The 20,495-nt window shown below is 45.9% G+C and overlaps 2 protein-coding genes across 5 annotated transcripts in view; both read right to left on the reverse strand.

Moving 5' to 3' along the window:
* Nucleotides 1–2,877: 2,877 nt before the first annotated feature.
* Nucleotides 2,878–9,947, reverse strand: LOC135366706 (lysosome-associated membrane glycoprotein 1-like). The gene is made up of 5 exons (XM_064599533.1): nt 9,757–9,947; nt 8,051–8,307; nt 6,454–6,670; nt 6,195–6,377; nt 2,878–3,587 (listed from the first exon to the last, which is right to left on the reverse strand). The coding sequence occupies exons 1-5, from the start codon at nt 9,809–9,811 to the stop codon at nt 3,445–3,447; spliced, it is 855 nt and encodes a 284-aa protein (XP_064455603.1). The 5' UTR covers nt 9,812–9,947; the 3' UTR covers nt 2,878–3,444.
* Nucleotides 9,948–18,335: 8,388 nt separating this feature from the next.
* LOC135366709 (phospholipid-transporting ATPase ABCA1-like) overlaps nt 18,336–20,495 on the reverse strand; it is a 37,200-nt gene continuing 35,040 nt past the window's right edge. For all 4 annotated transcript variants that reach the window (XM_064599539.1, XM_064599537.1, XM_064599538.1 and 1 more), the window contains 3 exons: nt 20,201–20,374; nt 19,173–19,380; nt 18,336–18,634 (listed from right to left, as the gene is read on the reverse strand). In XM_064599539.1, the coding sequence (XP_064455609.1) occupies nt 18,341–18,634; nt 19,173–19,380; nt 20,201–20,374 (676 nt within the window). In that variant the 3' untranslated portion in view covers nt 18,336–18,340. The remainder of the gene's footprint in view (nt 18,635–19,172; nt 19,381–20,200; nt 20,375–20,495) is intronic.

Genomic DNA, 20,495 nt, shown 5'->3' on the forward strand with positions numbered 1-20,495 from the left:
GTTAAGCGACAAATTGTTTCCCAGCAGAAGCACAAGTGCACGCTGTGAGGGGAACATTCTGATGTCATTTCAGCAAAATTTGGTTTCAGCTAAAAATTCTAATGTCATTTCCGCAAAGAGCGAGCGATGTTTCAGTTGGTAGTGTGTCCACCTTCTGATCCCAAGGTTTGATCTCGGTCCAGGACTCCAACTTTGTGGCAGGGTAAGAGTTCCTTAGATACGCCATATTCCGTGAGGGACAATAAATACGGTGTGCCGAGATTTCCGTGCACGTTAAATAACCCTGGGGTGGGAAAAATGAATCCACAGACAGACCCACAACGGTGTCATTCATGATTATAGTTGCCTCGCGATGGAATGCCACAAATAATTATTGTATTATACAGCAAGAACAGAAGCTATGTTTGCAACAGAAGAGTGCAACAGTGAAGTCTACCCACTTTCTACTCTATTCCAAGCAATGCATAACAGGTACCGCACAGAGGTGTGGCAACTGGAAACACTCGCCCTGGGTACCACTTTGCCAATCAAACCGAGTGTGGTGGCAAAAGCCGGGACCTCCGTTCACACAACACTTACCCCGGTCCTCATAGCCACTCTTAACAGCTTCCTATGGACACAGACTACTGTGGGCTCTCATGGCACCCAGTGTCAAATCAGTTTCCATTTGACTCTCGCCGCTGAGTTTCGTTCTGCTGTTTGCACAGATTTCTAATGAAGCAAGCCTTGTACTCAACTAGGACTTCCGCAAGCAACATGTCACCATTGGGGCAGACAGCCAAGTATCTACAAGACACTTCGCAAATCAAGTGTACAGAACGAATATGATGGAAGTTCACATCACTTCCTAGGATTACTTTTTCTGCAACTTTAATGTCACGCAGTCATTGGGGAGATCAGGAATATGCACGTATATGTGATTGCATTAAAGTGGATGCACTGTTCTTAAGGCAACCCTTTCGATGCTTTGGTAATCGTTACAAGATGCTTACACATTATACTTAGAGAGTGACTTTTTTGGATTAAACCCGATTCCGCCCGGTTATTCCCCCCCGAACTGACCTCCGACCAATTCGGGTTAAACCCGATTTCTCCCCGAATTCCAGTCACCACGAAATCCTCAAGTGACGTCACTGAAGACGAACAAAGGAGGCCACATGTAAGAATGGTCACTTACGTTCCCAGCAATACACCCAGGTGTGTCAACATTGTCTATGTCTTCGGGTGGTTACCGCTGGAAGGTCACAATCCCGCAAAAAAACAAAAAAGAGATTAGGAAGGACTTAATATACAAGAGGAGAAACAAAAAACCCGATAACACCCGAAGGCACAACTATCGCCCGATTTCTCCCCGAATTAGACTTAAAAATCCCCCGATTTTTACCCCCCGAATCTGCGAAAGGCATTTAACCCGAAAAAGTCACTTCCTAATTATACTGCACGCCAGAGTGACGGGAAAAAAAATGACATAAGTGATGCGTATCACGAAGTACAGACTCTCGGGCACATTGTCCCTTAGAGATGCTACGTCAAAGAAGCAAGAGCCTTTATCGTTCTTACTGCTTCCCTGAAACACGTGGACTCTCCTGCGTGCACTGCCCTCACGAGCCAGCAACCTGACCGACAGAAAAGTTTGTTATACTCGAAGATTGATGTGCACTCTGTTTGCCACACAACACCCCATAACTGCAGAGAGCTGAGAGACCAATAACACAAGATCCCAAATGCACCAGAAGGTAAAAAAAGGAGGTTTTCTCACAGCAGGACAGCAGGAGTTGATTACTTCCTCATAATTATAACTGCTTGCAAGTAACCCTCAATCTTTGCAGAAAACTCTGCAAATACCATACACGCTGCAAGCTGAACTGAAATGCATCACAGCAGTAGGTATACAGATTGAGTTTTTGTAATATAACCCCTAACAAATTCTTTTAAAAAGGGGGCGTGCACTGTAAGAATTGCCACTGAAATGTATGGATGCTGTCCAGGATCCACGTGCTTAAGCTGAGCCAAAAATTGAATCAATCGAAGTGGAATTGTTAGGTGCCTGGTATTTAAACATTGTTCCTGCATGGATGTAAACCAATTGCAGCTATTAATATTGACAAATTCACATCAGTAATTATTGACTACCTGGCAACATTTTCAAGGATTAAGCAGTAAAAAACCAGACCAAGAAAAACCTCTCCAACACTCTTGCATACAAGCCAACAGTGATAGGAAATGTACCTCAAAATCATACTAAGTATCAAGTACCTGGCACCATTGGTACTTGGAAGGTACTTGTGAAGTACATTGCAGTTTGTACTACACAGTCACTCTTCAGCGGTGAGAAAAGAATTAGGGTTTGTGTGCATTTATAGCAAGTTCAAGGCATGAGCAGTTCATCTGTTTCATTACACTTTAATGTGAAATGAAGCAGATGGAGTACTTTGTACTTTGAACCTACATTTTAATTTTTATGTTGCATTTCAGTTTCATTTAATTCCCCTTTCCTGGCCATTTAAGAGTGGACTTGCTTTAAAATTGCCAAGCAGACACAAAAGTTATGTACTGACGTCTTTTTTGCAAACTGGGTACTTGATAGAAAAGTAGATTTGATCTGACCTTACTGGCATAAGGACAAAAAAAAGTATTACTTCAGTATGATTCAAGCACTCTCTATCACTGAAAGACAAGTACTGGACATGCAAAATGTAGAAGGTATCCATCAAACTGAACAAAAACCCTCACTAGATTTTATGTATATTTTGATAAAACAGTCCAACACACTATCAATGTATGTAAAGCACTGTAGTACAGTACCCTCCCCACAGCGCAGGGACCAGCTTAATCCTGAGGCACAAAAATGTGCAAGAAGTACGCTACAAGACGATATCAAAATTACAGGTTTCATTTATTTTAAGTTACAATAAAAACAGCTCACAACCCTCCCCAGATTCCATGCCCAGTTCACCATTCACAGCTCTACAAAAAAAGGGGGTGGCAGCAGTCAAACCAGTTAAACACAACAAAACATTAGTAGAACCCATTTAGAATCACTGAACAACGAAAACTTCCTTTAAAAATGTACGATGAAAGCTCTAACCCCAATGTACAGCTCTCTGAACTCTGCCCGCTTAAGCGGCACCAGAAGGTGCCATGATCCTCGCCTAAAAATTCTCACATTCAACCAAATGTGGTTTAGTTAGAGCTACGCTAAGTAAGAAACAAACCTAAAGTGAACTGTACAAGTTGTGCAGAATATCGGCAATGCTCTTCTCCAGACTTCAGTTCAAGGCCAACCTGGTAGAAAATATAAACTAAGCTCTGTCGGGAGTCACTAGCGAAGTCCTATTGGTTTGGGATGGTTGGAACGAAAGTATGCACAACGGCGCCTCCCACGTCCCAAGGCCGCTGTGCCCGAAATCCAATCTGCTCTTGCCCGCTTAACCACAGGCAGATTTAAACGGACTGGTAACCCTTCTGACGGCTGCGGCGACGGCCGATCATGTAGGCAATCAGCACAATCAGCACAAGGGCGGCCAGACAAACTCCGACAGCAATGGGGATTATGTTGCTGATATCGCCAGAAGAACATTCCGTGGCTGTAGGAAGAAGCAAATACGGTGTTAATAGGTTTGCAAATTTTGCAGGTGGCTTACAAACAAGTAATAGTCATGAAACATGCAATAACTGCTCCCTAATAACTGGGGTCTGGAGTTTTACCCGATTCACACCCCGAATTGAGGGCTGTCCCATTAGGGTGAAACTATTGTTATCCGGCAAATTGCCCTCACTGGGATGTCTGCGGGAATGCACTAACTTACTTGTTTGGCAGAACAAGGCAGTTACATCACAGTTTGCACCAAACCACTACAGTTAGAGTAACTGAGCCGGGTTTGTCCACGAATTTAGCATACTGGAAGTTTTCGCCCGAATTCGCATGAATTTAGTGCACGTTTAAGATTTTGACATCCCGAATTTAGAAAAAATATTTCCCGAAAACTTCAGGCTGTACTACTAATTCCTCACATTCCTATCATGACCAGTCTTAAAGGGACACCAAATACAAAAACTTGTGGTGGATTAAGTTAGATTTCAACAAGCACTATCCAATTAATTATTTTGCCTAGCACAGTCTGCCAGAAAAATGCTACTGAAACATTCATTAACAGAAAACAAAAATGTGATGATTTGCAGCCAACTGTATGCTCAAGAAGCAGAAACAGCAGCAGTCAATTCAACAACACAGAATGTTAGGCATGCTGTGTTGCACTATGTATGCTACACAGCACGCAAGCCAGTCGTGTACCTGGGCATTTCAAACATAGCCTGTATGTAGTCTTGTATATGTAGACATACATACGTATGTACGTACGCAAGATTAACGGGAGTCTTTCAAAGTAACTTCAAATAGACTTATTGCTCCTCATAACGAAAAATGCTCCACACACTCTTGTTTAGTAACTAGCCAAGGATATTGCTGTGGAAGTTCAGTTTGGATGGCTACAGCAGCATATGCACAAGTGTTGGTTTATGCGTTAGGGAAGTTTAGAGCAAGTGCTCATGGGTTTCAGAGCTCGAAGTGCGAAGTTGTAGATTTGACAACATAATGCACAATTGCACAAGGTATGAAGAGAATGCAGCGGGTTTGTGAAGAGTTTTTGCAGCAGAGCTTTTAACCAGTTTGTGGCATTTTACAGATACCGATAGAATGCCAGAAAAGAAAACTGAATGGCCAGGTGAGCAACCATAGGGAAAGCCAAGGAGGCTCCACACTGTAAAGGGGCACTAAAATGCAAAAACAACTTGCTCACAAATGAAAGTCAGTGTTTCAGTCTGTACAATTCAAACAAAATTAGTTCACATAACAGTACCGTTTAGAAGAAAAAAACACTATGAAAACAGCAGTCTTTGGCAGCAACGAATGGGATCACCAAGAGGCAAAGATAGGCGGCATCCAATGAGACAGCAGGAGAAGCACGCGGTTACCCATCGTGGCCGTGTGGATTTGGAACGGGTTCGATCGTAGTGTTCCATATTATGCGGCATGATGCGCACTGATGTGTTTTTCAGTACCAATTCACTGAATTGTAGCCCACAACAGTTCTTACGAATGTTTCAATAACATTTATCTTCAAGTCGTTTGAACAGCGAAGTCAGTCCACTTCGCAACGCGCACCATGTTTTTCACCGGGACTGCTCCAAGGCGTGGCAGGCGCAACGTGGGCTAAAAACACGGACGCACGAGCTGAAGAGACATTCACTGCTTAGCGCCGAAACAAGGAAGAGTCTAGTATAATTTTGATCATAGCTCCGTAATGAAATCGAAGTTTTGAATCGTGATAACAAGTACGAAATTAACATAGCGTGTAACGTAATTTGAAGTGAACTTGTTTTTACATTTTAGTGCCCCTTTAATGAAAGTTAGAGTAAGGGGTGCTAATGTACAGTTTTCTAAAGCAAAGCCCATGATCGGTGTGATTTACAGACTATTACCAAAACTGATGAAAATCATAGCTGCACAAAGCAGCACAGTTGCCATAACACATGTGGTGAGGGCCTCAGGCCAGAATCTTTATTGCTGCTTTCCCCTTCAAGTAGAACTGTCTGCCCAATTTCAATCTATCCTTTCAGACTTCATTTCGCGAGCACGAAACGGCTGCCTTTGGATAAGTCGCCGATGGGCTACCTTACACTGCAACTTCCTCTTACCTCGACACTACCAGTTCTCTTGAATTTCTAATAGGACCCTGCCGTTTCATATTGGCTTAGATAGGATCACTGTCTTATCTGCCGTTACGTATAGTGTGTATGTTGAGATATTTGGCAGCATACAGAGCAAAGGCACTGTTAATGCATTAATGTGTGTCAAGGTGAGTGAAAATGAAACCCCGTAGGCAATTCCATCTTTCGCCATGTCAATGACAGTCCAGCGTGCAACGCATGCAGTACTGGAATTCCTTGAAGTCACCAATTGAATGCCATTGCTTCGATGGTTAATGAATGAAGTAGTGACACTGAGTGACTAAGACTAGCTGCAAGTGCAACAGATTTATCACCTGGTGTACAGCAAAAATGTGAATGATTTGTACTTTTCTTATGTAAAGCATAGAATTGAGCATTTGCCGAGTGTAGGTCTTTCTTCAACTGACACTTGTCAAGTGGGGTTAGAGAGCACTGCCTCGAAGAGGTAGTACGTAGCAACGTACCTGCGCCAAATTGTCCAGGGTCGCTCGTGTCATTGGTGCGGAAGGCCTGGAGTTGAACAGAGAGGAGGTCCAGGGTAACACCATCTGAAACAGTGACTGGCCCATCCCGGTTGCACAGGTAAGACTTGCCGGGGAGAACACTGAACAGGAAGAGCTGTCCATTGTTCACTACTCCATGGTGATCTGGACAGAAAAAAAAAGTGCCATTAAGAACAAATCCTTTACGTGCCATTATCACCTAGATCATGCAGGAACTCACCGGGCTGATCCGATTCTGGAAAGTATTTAGAGTCCTCCGTGAAGTTCACGCCGATTTCGGAAATGAAGACTGTGCTGTTCTTCTTGAACACGAAGGTAACTGAATCGTGTTCCGCAAAAGTGATAGCGAGAACCTGGGTGTTGTTTTGCCCCTGGCACGTGCTCAAGGCACTGTTGACCGAAGCAGACTTGTCAAGAGGCACTATGGCTTCCCTGGTCTGAAACAAATCAGAAAAAAAAAAAAAATATTGTAATCTACAAATACCTTCTCTGAAGTTCAGTAAACCGAAAAAATGCACAGGCTACGAAGCAATCTAAATTCTGAAGTTTATTTGAAGACCATCTGTAGTCACATGAAATAGCCTCGTCTGCTTTGTGGTACATGTGCTAGACAAGACACTGGCCACAAATGCAGTCATAATTGCACGGAGGTCATTCTGTCAGTGATAATGTAGAAACTTAGGCAAAATGAAATAAACGAGGACAGACAGAAGCACATGATACATTCCATCTCAGCATCTTCAAAAACCAACGGCAGTCCTCGAAGTGTTTGTGTAACAATGGACACCCCTGCACCACTAGTGGAACAGCCCCAAAACACTATCCCCAATAGTTCAGCTGAATCCCACTGGGGAGGGGGGGTTGGCTCCTGCTTTGCTCGTCCAGCCGCGTTCAAGTTAAGGTTGCGGGGAGCTGTACATGAGTCAATGAAGCTGCCTAAAACAAGTCTAGCCACGCTCTAATAAACAGTGCTTACACATAGTGCATTGTGAAGTTGACATTTCTCTAGGGAGTCAAAGTTTAGTGCAAATAGACATGCACTTAGAAAGCATTGCAAATAATGCAGGCAGGTTTTAATGCATGGAAATTGCCCCAATTCTTCTGGGCTTCAGTTTCTGGATCAAGACTGAAAATTTACAGGACCCACCAAGGAAAATACACAACAAACACCTTCACTTGTTCTATGTTGTCAGCAAGAATGTTGAAACTGCATTTTGGAAAGCAGGGGTGATAACATCGGGGAATTTTCCCCTTTCCCATTGTACGCATGTGCCGCACAGGAACGAGTATAGATACTGCAGTTCAGTGTAGAGGATACACTAAGTGATGAAAACTTGAGATCTGTGCTCTCCAACGTGGAAAGGAAATCTGACAGCAGTGGATGACACCACAGACCTGGAGTACTACGTCAACACTGACCAGCATGACGACATGTCCGCCGCGGTTATGCATCTTCTCAACACTAGCACAGTGTACGAAAACGCAGAGACTCTTGCATATGAGCAAACTGCACAGAACATGGCTGACATTGTTCGAGCAAAGGAATACTGATCCTGAGGTTAGCATCAGTAAGCGTTTGAAAGAGTCAAACTTCATGCAAATGATTCTGGACAGCTTCGCATGTCCTGCAAAGGAAATCCAGCTTCTGTTCACAACATATGGTCTGTCTTACAATCCAGTTTTTTTTACTTGGATCATCCACTGCATGGACATTTTTCGCTAGCAACTGCCAGTGCCACGTAAACCAGGGACGACTATTTTACGAGGTTTCTTTTTCTTATGCCAACAAAACACTCATGGCAACACAAAGTACTCACCTTGTTATGAGAAAGGTAGGAAATCTTTAGCTGCATTGCAGCCTCCATGAGGATGCAGGCTGTTCCGTTTGCAAAGGTGACGTTGTACGTGTTCTTGGGTGGTCCAGTTGGAGCGGGGGTCGTGGAAGGTGCCAATGTGGTGGTCGTAGTAGGAGCAGAAGTGGTGGTAGAAGTAGTGGTAGTATTGGGAGATACTGTTGGCTTTACAGTCGGCGCTATGGTGCTCGGTAATACAGTCGTATTTGTCAACTCTTGACCTGTGGGAAAAGATGGACAGGAACTTCAGGAAAAGTGAAGTGAAACAACAAAAACATCTTTGAGGGCAGACGTGGCACCGGTATCGAATAGACGCTGGCGAGTACCATCAAAATTGGGAAAAGGTACCAGGAGGTACAGGTTGGGACGAAAGTTTACGGAACACGCGAGTGGCGTACTCTTCTGTGTGACAGCCTAGTGGGTGGTGGAAGCGGCTAAGTTCACCGTTTCTGAGCGGTGGGAGGGTGCGCTGTTAGCGACAAGCTACTGCTGTGTGTCGCTAACAGCGCACGCTTCCACCCCTCCCAAGCAGTAAACTCAGCTGCTTCCGCCGGCCACTAGGGGTGTCGGACTGAAGAGAAAATACACCGCTCGCGTGTTCCGTAAACTTTTGTCCCAACCTGTACCAAGCCACACAAAGAAACTCTCCCACAGCAGGTTCCCTCTCGCATTTGTACACATCCATTTTGTTGGCTCACCTGTCATGCTATGAGACTATTGTATTTCACATGGCATAAGGAAGTGACATCCTATAACACTTGCTACTACAATACGTTCAAGTTTTTCAAGGTGCCGTGTTCAGCAAAGTACCAAAGCAATCACTGGTTCATACCAGACTTTCTGAAACTATCAATCGATTTTGCGCGGTGGGGCGAAGAATGAAGGCGTACTTTGACCCGGCGTTATGTTCGCAGACAAACACAACATGGAAAAGCAACTGATACGACATGTCGGTTTTCGCGAACTTTGCTCAGCCTCGCCGCCCCCTTTTAATCCTTAAGGGTACGAAGTCCCCTCCAATTTTACTGATCAACAGATAAAATTTGCCTCCGAGTGGCGAGGTAGTTATTGCTCGGTTAGCCTTCACGAGCAAGGAAATGAGTCAAAATACTGATGCCAAACTGGTTATTACACAGCCGTCACGTGACAATGATTGTGAATTTAGATTCTGGCACAAACTGCTGGTAAGACTAGGAGGGGAACGAATATGGGGCACACGCGTTGGTAAAAGCGGAAATATGGCGAACTCGCATCGTCTGCTGTCGTAATGCAGAAATCTGCAAAGCTATGACACATTTACGCCCCTTTGAGTCCCACTGCGCCATGCATTGCTAAGTCTCGGAAGCACTGCATGAGTCCAAGAGAAGTGTAGCAAGGACATATGGCAGCTGAAGTTTGCCTTTCGTTCACACTTTTTTTAGCACGCGATACTCGGAAATAACCATTTCGTGAAACTCTTTGTTGCTCGCGAGCACATAGGACGGCAACACGCATGACGTCGTGCTTTTGGAAAATGCGTTGCAAGTAGAAATGGGATTCCAGTGACAAAACCCACAGCGTGAGCAGTGAAAGAATACCTAATTAATTCGCAGTACTAAAAAAAGTGCTTCTTTGAACGGGGTGCAACTTGAATGACACTTTTTCACAGGCGTTTGTTTTTGTGTACTCACCCGCCAGCACTGCGAAGAACGCGAAAAGCAACACAGCTGCATATGACCACACCATTGTGCGAGCTGAAGTTAGAAAACGAAGGCAAATGTTTTAAAATCCGTGTATTACACACGCACGCCCCAAAAGTTTCAGACTACTGAATCACACGGACCGTTTGGCTTATACACAGGATACATCTGCTATCTGATCGGAGAATAGCCTGCGCATTCGATACCCCCTTCCCTCTTTACAATGGGTTTTTGCCATTGTTGAAATGTCACCGAAAAACTATAACATTACTATGAGCGATTTTTAATTTTCTTTGCGACTACATGCCTAAATTATGTTGCAGCAGCAAAGCTTTGAAGCCGGTCTTGCACAGAAGGGGGTGGGAGCACAACTTGGAACGGCAAAACGTGCACGTGATTACATTGCTAGAAGGTCGACGGCGGCATAGTTTTGGTTTGTATTTGTGTTACCTGTATCTAAAAACGAAGTCAACGTCAGTGACGATGACTAATCACGATGTGTCGTTGTCGTTCCTTTACACACTGCAGCTTTCGGGCGCGAAGTTTAAAAATGAAAATGATGCGCCGACAGATTCCGGAATACTACGGTGGCGTGACGATCTTTTTCGTCGTGCCCACGGTCGTGCCCGTTATAAACGCAAACTAAAATATGGAATCGTTCGCCGCTTTCCATTTCTATATTTTTTTTTTATCTTGCTCTCTGGGCTCTTTTATAAGGCAAGGTAAATAGAGTAGGTTTATCCGTAAGGTGTGCCAGTGTCAGCCTGACTTTGCAGCAAGTGTGTTACAGCACAAGAATAATTACGAATCACTATAATAAATTATACTTCCGTTTGCATACACGGATGGATCTTGTCAAAGTCGCCTGTTAGTAGGAACTCTGGCCTTTCTGTGTTGTTTGGTCTGATCACATTTGAGGCGGAATTATCGGAATTCACTTTCATAACGAAGCGATCATAATATGTGGTTCACCGGTGAGCACATAGCTTAGTATTAACACTGTGCGAAAGAGAAATCGTGCAACACCTAGTAAACAAAACGTTCTTGTTATGTATAGCTCTAGAATGAAGTCCCCAAGTGCTTTGGGCCCCAGGGTGGTCACTGCGAATGTCCAGAACCCAAGCAGTGTTTCGCGCAATGCGCAGCGGCGTCTCCTTATTGCTTTGGGGCCCCAAAGCCCTTGCCTATTATTGATTTGTTCTATAGTAACGGGTTGTTCTGTGTCGGAATGAATTCTTCAAAAATTTTGTACTTTGGTTTCGTAATTTTATCTGATGTTCAGATCGTGCTGGTGCCCAATAGTGGGCGAAACAACAACCTTATTACGAGATGATGAATGGGGAGCTACCCCATAAGAGCGGGCGCCACAGTAGTGGGTCCCTGCCACAATAGTGGGCGTGTTACCAAACAACTATAACGGATGGTACCTATCATAATGGCGCTTTCTAATCGCCACAGCCGTAAGATATTCATTTATTGATGCGTGTTGGGCGATGGGGCAGAACACAGGCCTTTCTGATAGAGGATCCTGGGGTGATAACTGATAAAGCACGCCGTCCCACATTTATGTGGAACGGGGTCTGGGACATTTATATCCCATTATATCCCCATATATATTCCCTTATATTACCATATGATCCCATTATAAGCAGCTCTGATTGGAGGTTGAGCGCTTTTAATATCACGTGAGCACTGACACTTTATGGTTTTCTTTCCTTACAAAACTGTCGCGTGGTATTGTAATATCTGCGACTATTGAACTCCAGGCATTGGCACACATTCTTCCACCACCTGGAAGCATGAAGTTGGAATACAGTGTCTTGCTGATGACTGATTAGAAGGACCCCGCGCGGGTTCGAATACGCTCTGCAAGTAGGTCACGCTTCCGCGCAGCTCCTCACTCCCACCCTTTCCCTCAGCCTCTGACGTAACCTAACACATGACCTACCTACCTAGCACATGATTGGCCTCCCCCCAGCACAACAAACTGGACGCGGAGAGCCCACGTGGGTCGGTTCAGGTGGGAAGGAAGCAACGAAGTAAAGCCACAACATCGAGCACGTTGGTTACTCCGCACCCACCGGTGAGTGGAGGAACGCTGCCCACGTGATTTCTCCGCCCATTTCCCCTCTCCTGCGCAGAAGTTCAACTTGCACAGAGTATACGCTACCACAGTTTGTCTCTGCGCAGGGGAGAGGGGAAAGTGTAGAGAAATCACGTGATGAAGTGTCTGTCCAATCACAACGCGGCATGGGTCGAGGGAAGAAACCACGTGTGCCTCACCTGGGTCAATGAGGGCGTTCCCTGGCCAGTAGGGGAGAGAGTGAAACTGTGGAGCTGCACTGACAGCTGACCCTACTTGCATAGCACATTGTTCGACCCACATCAGACCCACAAAACCGTCTTCCATTCCCAAATTAGACGCGCATCCGCCCACAACTCGCACTTTTTCCTTTTCTTTTTTTTTTTTCTTTTTCAATATCCCATCCACATCCGATCTGCCACCCGCCTGCTACGAGAAGAAACACAAGCGTGAGCTGTGAGTACCCCCCAATGCTAATCCTATTTTTGGAAGGTGCCTTACCTGTATCCAAACCGAGTCCTGTGCAGGTGCCGAAAGTACCAATACCCGCACCCGACTCTCTACCTGAGCAATATCACAAATCGGGACCCGCACCCGCAGGAAAATGCGGGCTATCTGCGAGTGCTCGCGGGTCATGCAGGACCCTATCGATCAGCAACCAGTTTGGTTCGCGAATCGCTTGTGTGCAGTGTGCCCGTGTTGTACAGCAAGTATACGAAGTGTTGCGCATGGAGTCAGAGCCGTCCCCAGTCGAGCTTCCGCCTGGGGCACGATCACGCGAAGCGACCCCCCACTTCCCCAATAGACGTTCTGTAAACAGAAAAAAAAAAGAAAAAAGAAGCTCATACACAGTTCCCAGCTCAAAATGCTCTTGATTCTCGTTTTATATTTCAACCCATAGCTCCCGGAATCTGCCGCAGGGCGCCTCCCCTGGCGCCTGGTACGGCTGCCCCTCTCGCTCCCCCCTTTCAATTTTTCTAGGAACAGTCCCAGTTCACGTATTGAGGGTTGGCTGTAGTTCAGTTGTGCTTTACGCTGTTTGCGCGGTGTTTGCAGCATGTTGGATATTCTACCCTCAGTACTCATTCTTTAACAGAAAGACAGTTTTTTACGCATCTCCAAAGAGGGCCTTGTATTATTCGTGGGAGAGATTTTTCGCGGTCCAACTGTAGATTCTTAGGCGGCCTTTTAGCCTTGGGTGCAGCTCTCAGTCTTTAGCCTTTACCAGAGGCTTCGTTCGCAGCAAGATAGGAACACGAGATAAGGGAGACGCCACTTGGGCACGAGAGGATGTTTGCGGACGAAGGCAGTCGCCAGGGTCAATATTCCTTTCGGACGGTTTCAACTGACCAAACACATACACAAGGGACAGCGGTACTGGAAAAGTACAACGAGTACTGAGCAAGTTGAGCAAAAGATGACGACCTGCGTTTCTTTGCTCATTGTGGACGAGACCATTACAAGTAAAATGCTTTTCTTTTTTCTTTCTTTTTTTTTTTGGGGGGGGAGGGGGTAACCTACACAGTGTTCCTTGCTCCACATTTCGTATGCAAAAGTCTTGTCCTATGGCACACACATTTGTGGTGTAACTCTTACGCCATTGAGAAGTGCGGTTTGTAAAAGAGCCTTCTATATGGTGCGTTCTATAAAAGGCACCTTTTTTGAATTTCAAGATTTTAAAGACCACCATTTTACCTGGTAAACGTGGGAGCAAAGATAGATAGATCTTTTTTTATGCCACCATCGCACCCCCCCCCCCCCCCCGAAAAAATAAAAAATCTCTACGCCACTGGTGTCAAGGGTGTGTTTTGTGTACACCTTTTTCAACTCAGTTATTACATCTCTCAATTGAGCCTGCAATATAGAAAAAAGGGGGGGGGAATACACACTGAAAAAAAATTACTGCGTACTCTGGATGTCGTATATATAAAATGCTGCGGGTCGAATCTATCTCTCACCCCTTTCACTCTCTACCCTATGTCGATATCAATGTATCTTGCAACGTTCGTATGGAATGCTTAGCCGCTAATCAACATGCTGACATCATTCCGGAAAAAAAGTGAAAGTATTCTGAGTAACAATGGAAATCCGGTCGTTTATGTGGCAATACAGTTTTCAGAGGACGCAGAGGAAAAATACATGCCGGATGTTCCTACTCCGAACCGTTTGTATGTATGAACGTACTTCTGCATTACAATTAAAAGTTTGATGGGTTGTAGTGCTTTTGTACCCAGGTTCAGTGTCAAGCTTATCTTATCACACGAGGCTGCCATCGGGAGCATGACACGAGATTCCATTTGTTCTCTGTTCCGTGCCATTCGATATGAAATGTTATCTCTCATTTCACAGATAGCAATAATATGCGCTGTCCCTTCGTGCTAACATGCGACGAGGCTTCTTCGGTACAGCCGCAGATAATGGTTATCGAGCCCGTGCCTGCTGCGATAGCCCCTTGGGTACTTATTACTTCCCTGTCCACTATATTGGCATTTCGCGTGCAATTTAATGAACAGACAATGAAACAGCATACTGCCGACGAGGCTAGGGAAGGATTACACACGGAGGCCAGACATCAAGTATTTTTGTGTATTTGTGTATTTTTGGAAATCATAAGGAGAGACACTAGAAGCCAAGCTGAGAGAGAGAAGCATGGGAGAGAGCAAAGGAGTCGTACAAGGCAGGACCCTCTCCCAGCGTCGGAGTCCGGGAGTCGCCATGATCGATATTGTGGATTCGACCACAGCCTTTCCACGCGTAAAGACCAGGCGCGCTCGGCGCCATGGTATCCAATCCAATCCAAATCGTGCTTGCTTCCTCTGGGCTGCTGAGCTCCGTGTGCCATGTCGTGTGCGAAGTGCGTGCGTTGTGTCTGCTTTCACGTACGCGCTTGGATAGTGTCTTATTCCGCAAGGAATGAGTATCGTATTCAGTTTAAACCTTGTGCTGCATGGGACATGAAAGAACGGCGCACGGAACTGGTTGGTGACACCGTTCATAATACGATAACACGCTAGGTCAAACGTATCGATCGATGGCGGCTCACACGCTGAGATCACGACCTCCTAGGTTATAATAACCACGTCATAATCAGCAACCCGTCTGCACGATCGCTGCCGAGGGGCGCTGGCGCTACGCATCGGCCCGCGAGACCTGCATCATGATTGGACAATGAAAATTTGAATTTTGAACGCTCAGAAGCGGACGTACGACTACCGTAGCAGACGACAGCAACAGCTCTTATGAAAACTCGTAGAATGATGATGATAACCAACTTCAGAAAGAAGCATCTCCCATGGGACAGTCACCGCTTGTACAAAAATACTAAGGTAAGCTGAAGTGCTAAGTATTGTGGAAATTGAGGAAGCAATAACCGGGTCGATGTGTAACGCCATCGCGCCCCCTTTCGCTGACTTGGTTTCTAGTAATCGTGAGAGTTCCATGCTATATCAGGAGCTGTGTAAAATAAACACGTGTTCAGCTCCGCTGAACGTGCACTGCTTAGCGTTCTGCAGTGCTCGTGTACTGGTGACTGAATCTGCATTTTGTGTGCTGTTACGTTACGTCCTTAACGTTGACGTGCCCAAGATCAGGCTTCGTCGTCTCGCATTTTCACAAGTCCGTTTTCGGGGTCATTTCAGGTTTTTTCCTTAAGCATTGCCTTAAGTGACGATGATGCAAACCGGGGGCAAAAGCGGGGACTTTACCAGGTTTAACCCTAAAACAAAAGGATCTAAATACTATATGTATACCTGCCATCAAGAAAGTCATCGACATAAAAGCGGGCAGAGTGCAATGGGAATAATATTAGTTAGTATTGAACAGCACACAGTAAGCGCGATATAACACATTTGTGTTTGCCGCAAGAGAACGCAGGGGACATTATATATCTCCATAACGAACCCTGAGACTGGGGAGGAACACACAAAGCCAGTCTCAGGGTTCGTTATGGAGGTTAGTTATCACCAGCTCGCCTGCTTTACTGGCGCTCTTTACGTAAGATTATTTAGTTAGGTATTGATCATAATATAGGGCTGTGAGAACAACCGGATATTTTGAATATTTCGAATTTTATAATTTCGGATGTTTCAAATTTTGTAAGTTCGGATATTTCGAATTCTATAATTTTGGATGTTTCAAATATTTTGAATTCTGTAATTCTGTCTTGGCTCAGGTACCCTTCGCTTCTGGAAGGGGGTACGCCCCCTCCCCACTTGACGGCGCCCATGCCCCGGTCCCTCAAAAGTAAAAACGCATAGCCATTAACCTGCTCCTTCTCGTATATAGTCATTACTGAAATTTAGCGTGGTGCTGGGTAGGCTCGGTAGTGAAGCTGTGTTTCGATTCCGTCTTGGGTGTGTTTATGAATAATAACGTTGAGTATATGCTGCTGTGTGCGTCACTGGGTGTGTATAGTGCTAGCTTACGCTGTTGACTCCAGCCTCCCACATTGTTTCTGTTGCAGCATACTGGTTTCACTTGTTTCAGCATTCATTACTATGCATTGGAAACGCACTGCCCCCGTGGGCTCAGTGACAGCATAAAATACATGTTTCCAGGTCTGTGGAGGCGCCTGTGTGAACGAACAGATGCTGGTCGCATTTTAAAACGTAACGGCCACATGCTATAGTAGCGAACTGGGTCACGGATGTGGTGCTCGTGGCACACCTGTGTGTGAGTGTGGGATAATATAGCCAGAGCAAAAGTACAGTGGCTCCCCCTTTTCACGATGCTACGAGCTACGTCTGCTTCCAAAAGCTGTATGTACATAAAATCAGCAAAATGTTTCAGAAGCACCTCCCAGGCTGTGATACATTTCAAGCGATTTTGCTCGATTCCACCTCCTTCACCAAGTAAACAAGGTCCCGATCATGGTTCCGGAGCGAACCAAAAACCCGAACCGAAAAACGAAAAAAAAAAAAGAAACGTTATTTTTGGGCCAACCGGAACGGAACGAAAACCGAAAGAAAATTTTATGCTGCAGAGGGAAACCGAAAATATGTTTTCGGTTCAAATGGAAAATTGAACCATTTAGCCCTCAAAGGTACGTAACAAGACCTCAGGTGCACAATACATGGCATCCATCGGTGTTTGGTAGGAAACTCACCACCTCAACCTCATATTACAACAATGGGGCAGAGTGCAGGACGGGATGGTGGTGCCTCGTAACCTTTCTCTCTGTTGAAAAGAATAAAGTGGATTATTTTCGCTGTAATCAATACCCTTACACCATGTTTTTTACTCCGGAGCTGAACCGAAACCGAACAGTTTTCTTTGAACCGAAACGAAATCCGGAACGAAAAACCTTTGGGTTCGACACCCTGGTCCCGGTGTCGTCTGCTGCAACTTATCCACGCAGACGACGTCGAACACAGAAAGAATGAGGCTACGAGCGGCTGCCTATGTGGCTGATGAAAGCATGGCTGTGATTCGTGGGTCGGCTTGGCTAGATTATGCAGTGAGGCCTTTAGTCGGCATGGCGTTGGTCAAGCGGGTGTGGATTTCCCGTAGCTTGTCCTCAGCACAACATTGCAACGATCAAAACGCCGGACAGGACGACACAAGATGCCATAATTTTGTAGTCCACAGTGCCATACCAGAGAACTAAACATGAAAAGGGAAAGTGACTCCGGCCAACTCTCCTGCGAGACCGTGCGCTCGTAATCAACGTATTTACCGAGTTCTGTGTACCCTGCCTGCCGTCGTGAGACCCGACAGTATAGGTCCGCAATCACGGGCAGGATGATATCCTTTCCTCAGTTCGCGTGACAGCTCAATGAAGTTGAAGGATGGTCACGTGTGCAGCTGTGGCCATACTCTTCCACCTCCTCTTCACGTAAATGAACTTGGTTCACAGTTGAAGTCACTGGAAAATGGAGGGAGCTCCCTCGTGTCGTCACGATGTCGCCACACTGACGTCGCGCGTGCGTCTCTCGGCGCGGGAATTTCGAACAGTGTGCATTTCAGTGGTTGCAGTACATGGAGGGGGGGGGGGGGAGTAAAATGGGGAGTAATTGCAGCTTCGTCCCTTAGACTGCAATTACTCCCCAGGACTGAAAGTTGTCAGTGAACTTCGCTTAATGGCCTTCCGAATGCAACAGTCTTACGTAAATATGTACTCTTGGTTAATTTGATGGCATAGGGCTGTATTACTCAGCCAACTTATCAATTTTCCACCCCCACAGAGTAAGACGCAGCTTCTTTCTTCGCAAAGTGTGCCCTATGTATGCCGCAAGATTTTATATCGCTCGATATGTTGCTGTTATGTAGCGATATATCGCTCGACTGTTCACGGTTTGATTCGAAGTATTTTCACGCATGCACCCGAATTATGTACCTTATTCATTTGCTCCCGTGCATTTACTCCCGAAAGGGACTTTTTTGTTGCAACGCATTTAGTCCCCAAAAGGTGTAAAATTACTCCACCGTACCCTATACGTGACGTGCCTTTTACCACTGTTTACGCAAGACGGATGACACGGACACCAAGTTATATTACGGGCTCATTGGCGGTTTATTTTTGGCGGGGTCAAGGGCGATGTTCGGAAGTGTTGTTGACGTAGAGCTCCTATTGGAACCAAGGCTAGACTGGAACAGGCTGACTCTTCGGGACATCAAACCTCGTGTCCGCACCGGAGGTTTCCGCTTCGATTGTCGCTGGAACACACGCTCCAAGATGCTTTCAGAGACGGTCACTTTTTCAAAGTGAAAACGACTCCGAAGATCGTCGATTCGGCGGAAGATGTCGCTCAGCAACATTTTCTCTTCTAGGCGATACTCGAGGAAGCCCTGCATGCGTTTCGAAAAGTCGTTGGAGGTCAGGCGGCTGGATTTCTGGCGCTCGCTAAACGACCTACTAGATTATAGCGACCATATCATAATCGGCAACCCTTATGAGGAGCCCGTCCGCACAGTCCGCTAGGAGCGCTGCACATCGACCCGCGAGATCTACATCATGATTGGACAATGGAAATTTGAATTTTGAACGCGCAGATGCGGAGGTACGACTACCGTAGCAGACGACAGCAACAGCTTCCACGAAAACGCGTAGGATGATGCTGATAATCAACTTGAGAAACAAGCTTCTGTGGTGGGACTTCCACCGATTGTACAAAAATACTAAGGTAAGCCTGAAGTACAAAGTATTGTAGAAATTGAGGAAGCAGTAACCAGCCCGATGAGTAGCGCCACCGCTAGCCTCCAATGCGGCGCTAGAAATGGGTGCTTATGACTTGGTCGTTCTAATCTAGTAGGGTCGTACTCGCTAAACGGGCACACCACAGTGAAACATTCCACGATTGCATATATGCCTTTCACCGCGTGTTACCTTGAAAAACTCGAGGAAGCGTATGCCGGGAAACGCTTTCATGATGGCGTCCGCGACGGTGCTACGATGATGCTCCAGACCGAGCCCGAAGCTAATAGAATAACCCTGCGCGTATTTCTTCTCCAGCTGTTGCAGCGTCCCCAAGCATCTCATTTCGCCTTCGACTAGCACAGTCATTCGATCACAGATTAGGCTGCAGTCGCTGAAGCTGAAAGGCAGCGGAAAAGCACAAAAGTCAGTATGTCTCTGCGACAATTAGTCTCAGGACAGGGGAAAGCAGGGATTTCCCTACACCCCCCCCCCCCAGGGGGTGTGTGCACCCTCCCTGAATTTTTGCAACCCCCCCCCCCCCCCCTGAAATTTCTGAGGTGACCCCAACCAGCTGGCCACCAACACGTTCTAGTAGTGAGTCCGGCGCAGCGAATTACATCCTGTACTGTCAAACTTTGGCTGTAGGACCACAGACATGCAGATGATCGTACCATGCATTTGTCCAAAATCATTTGAAAGTGACTGTTCAATGCATATATTGCGCGCATATATGAGCAAAAATGCGTGCGAGCACGCAAACTCAATGTGGATCATCAAGAACCATTTGCGCCCAACTCAATCAAGCGAGGTATTCTGCTTTGTTCGTCTAAGGTTTTCACCGTTGGTTGCTAGGTATTCATTGAACTTCGTGAGACAAGGCGCTAGTCTTTTTTCTTTGTCGGTCGCATGACTATGCATCTTAATGTTGAAATGCCGTTCATAATGAATCTGTATTCTAATGTACTGTGTTCTAACGTAATAACATGTACAAATAAAATAGGAAAGCTGTCCAGATATGTCAGCATTGTGTCACGATTATTTCCGTGTCTAAGAAAAATTCCGCAAGTGGAACCTTCACCAAGCATACCCCCTCCCCCTTGAAAGCTCGCCCCCCCCCCCCCCCCCCAGCAGTGAATTTCTGGGGAAATCACTGGGGAAAAGGCTATCATGCTGCATAGAAGCACCCACATGTTACGCAGTTGTACGTATCTTATTACCTGTCTGATGTGACGATGATGGAGACGCCAGGTGACTTAGTCAGCACGTGCAGACAAGAGCGAATCGATTTGCGGGCAGCCAGATCTATGTCCAGGAATGGGTCGTCCAGGATCAGCAGCTCCGGCATGCCAATGATGGCACAACCGAGTGACAACTTCCGCTTGTTTCCCTCACTGCAAACATTGAAGTTGACTCGACATTGTATTAGGAAGTCGCATTGGTGTTTCTATACGAGGAATTGTTCTATTTGAAAAATCTGCTATAGAACTGCGGAAACATTGTTAGCACGAGTAT

Source organism: Ornithodoros turicata, chromosome 8 (assembly GCF_037126465.1).
Source record: "Ornithodoros turicata isolate Travis chromosome 8, ASM3712646v1, whole genome shotgun sequence".
In the NCBI taxonomy this organism is placed as follows: Eukaryota; Metazoa; Arthropoda; class Arachnida; order Ixodida; family Argasidae; genus Ornithodoros; species Ornithodoros turicata.

Coding starts and splice junctions, on each gene's coding strand:
- LOC135366706 (XM_064599533.1), bottom strand. CDS start 9,811: ATGGTGTGGTCATATGCAGCTGTGTTGCTTTTCGCGTTCTTCGCAGTG. Junction 8,308..9,756: donor GTTCTTCGCAGTGCTGGCGG/GTGAGTACACAA, acceptor CTTTTCCCACAG/GTCAAGAGTTGACAAATACG. Junction 6,671..8,050: donor CCTACCTTTCTCATAACAAG/GTGAGTACTTTG, acceptor GATTTGTTTCAG/ACCAGGGAAGCCATAGTGCC.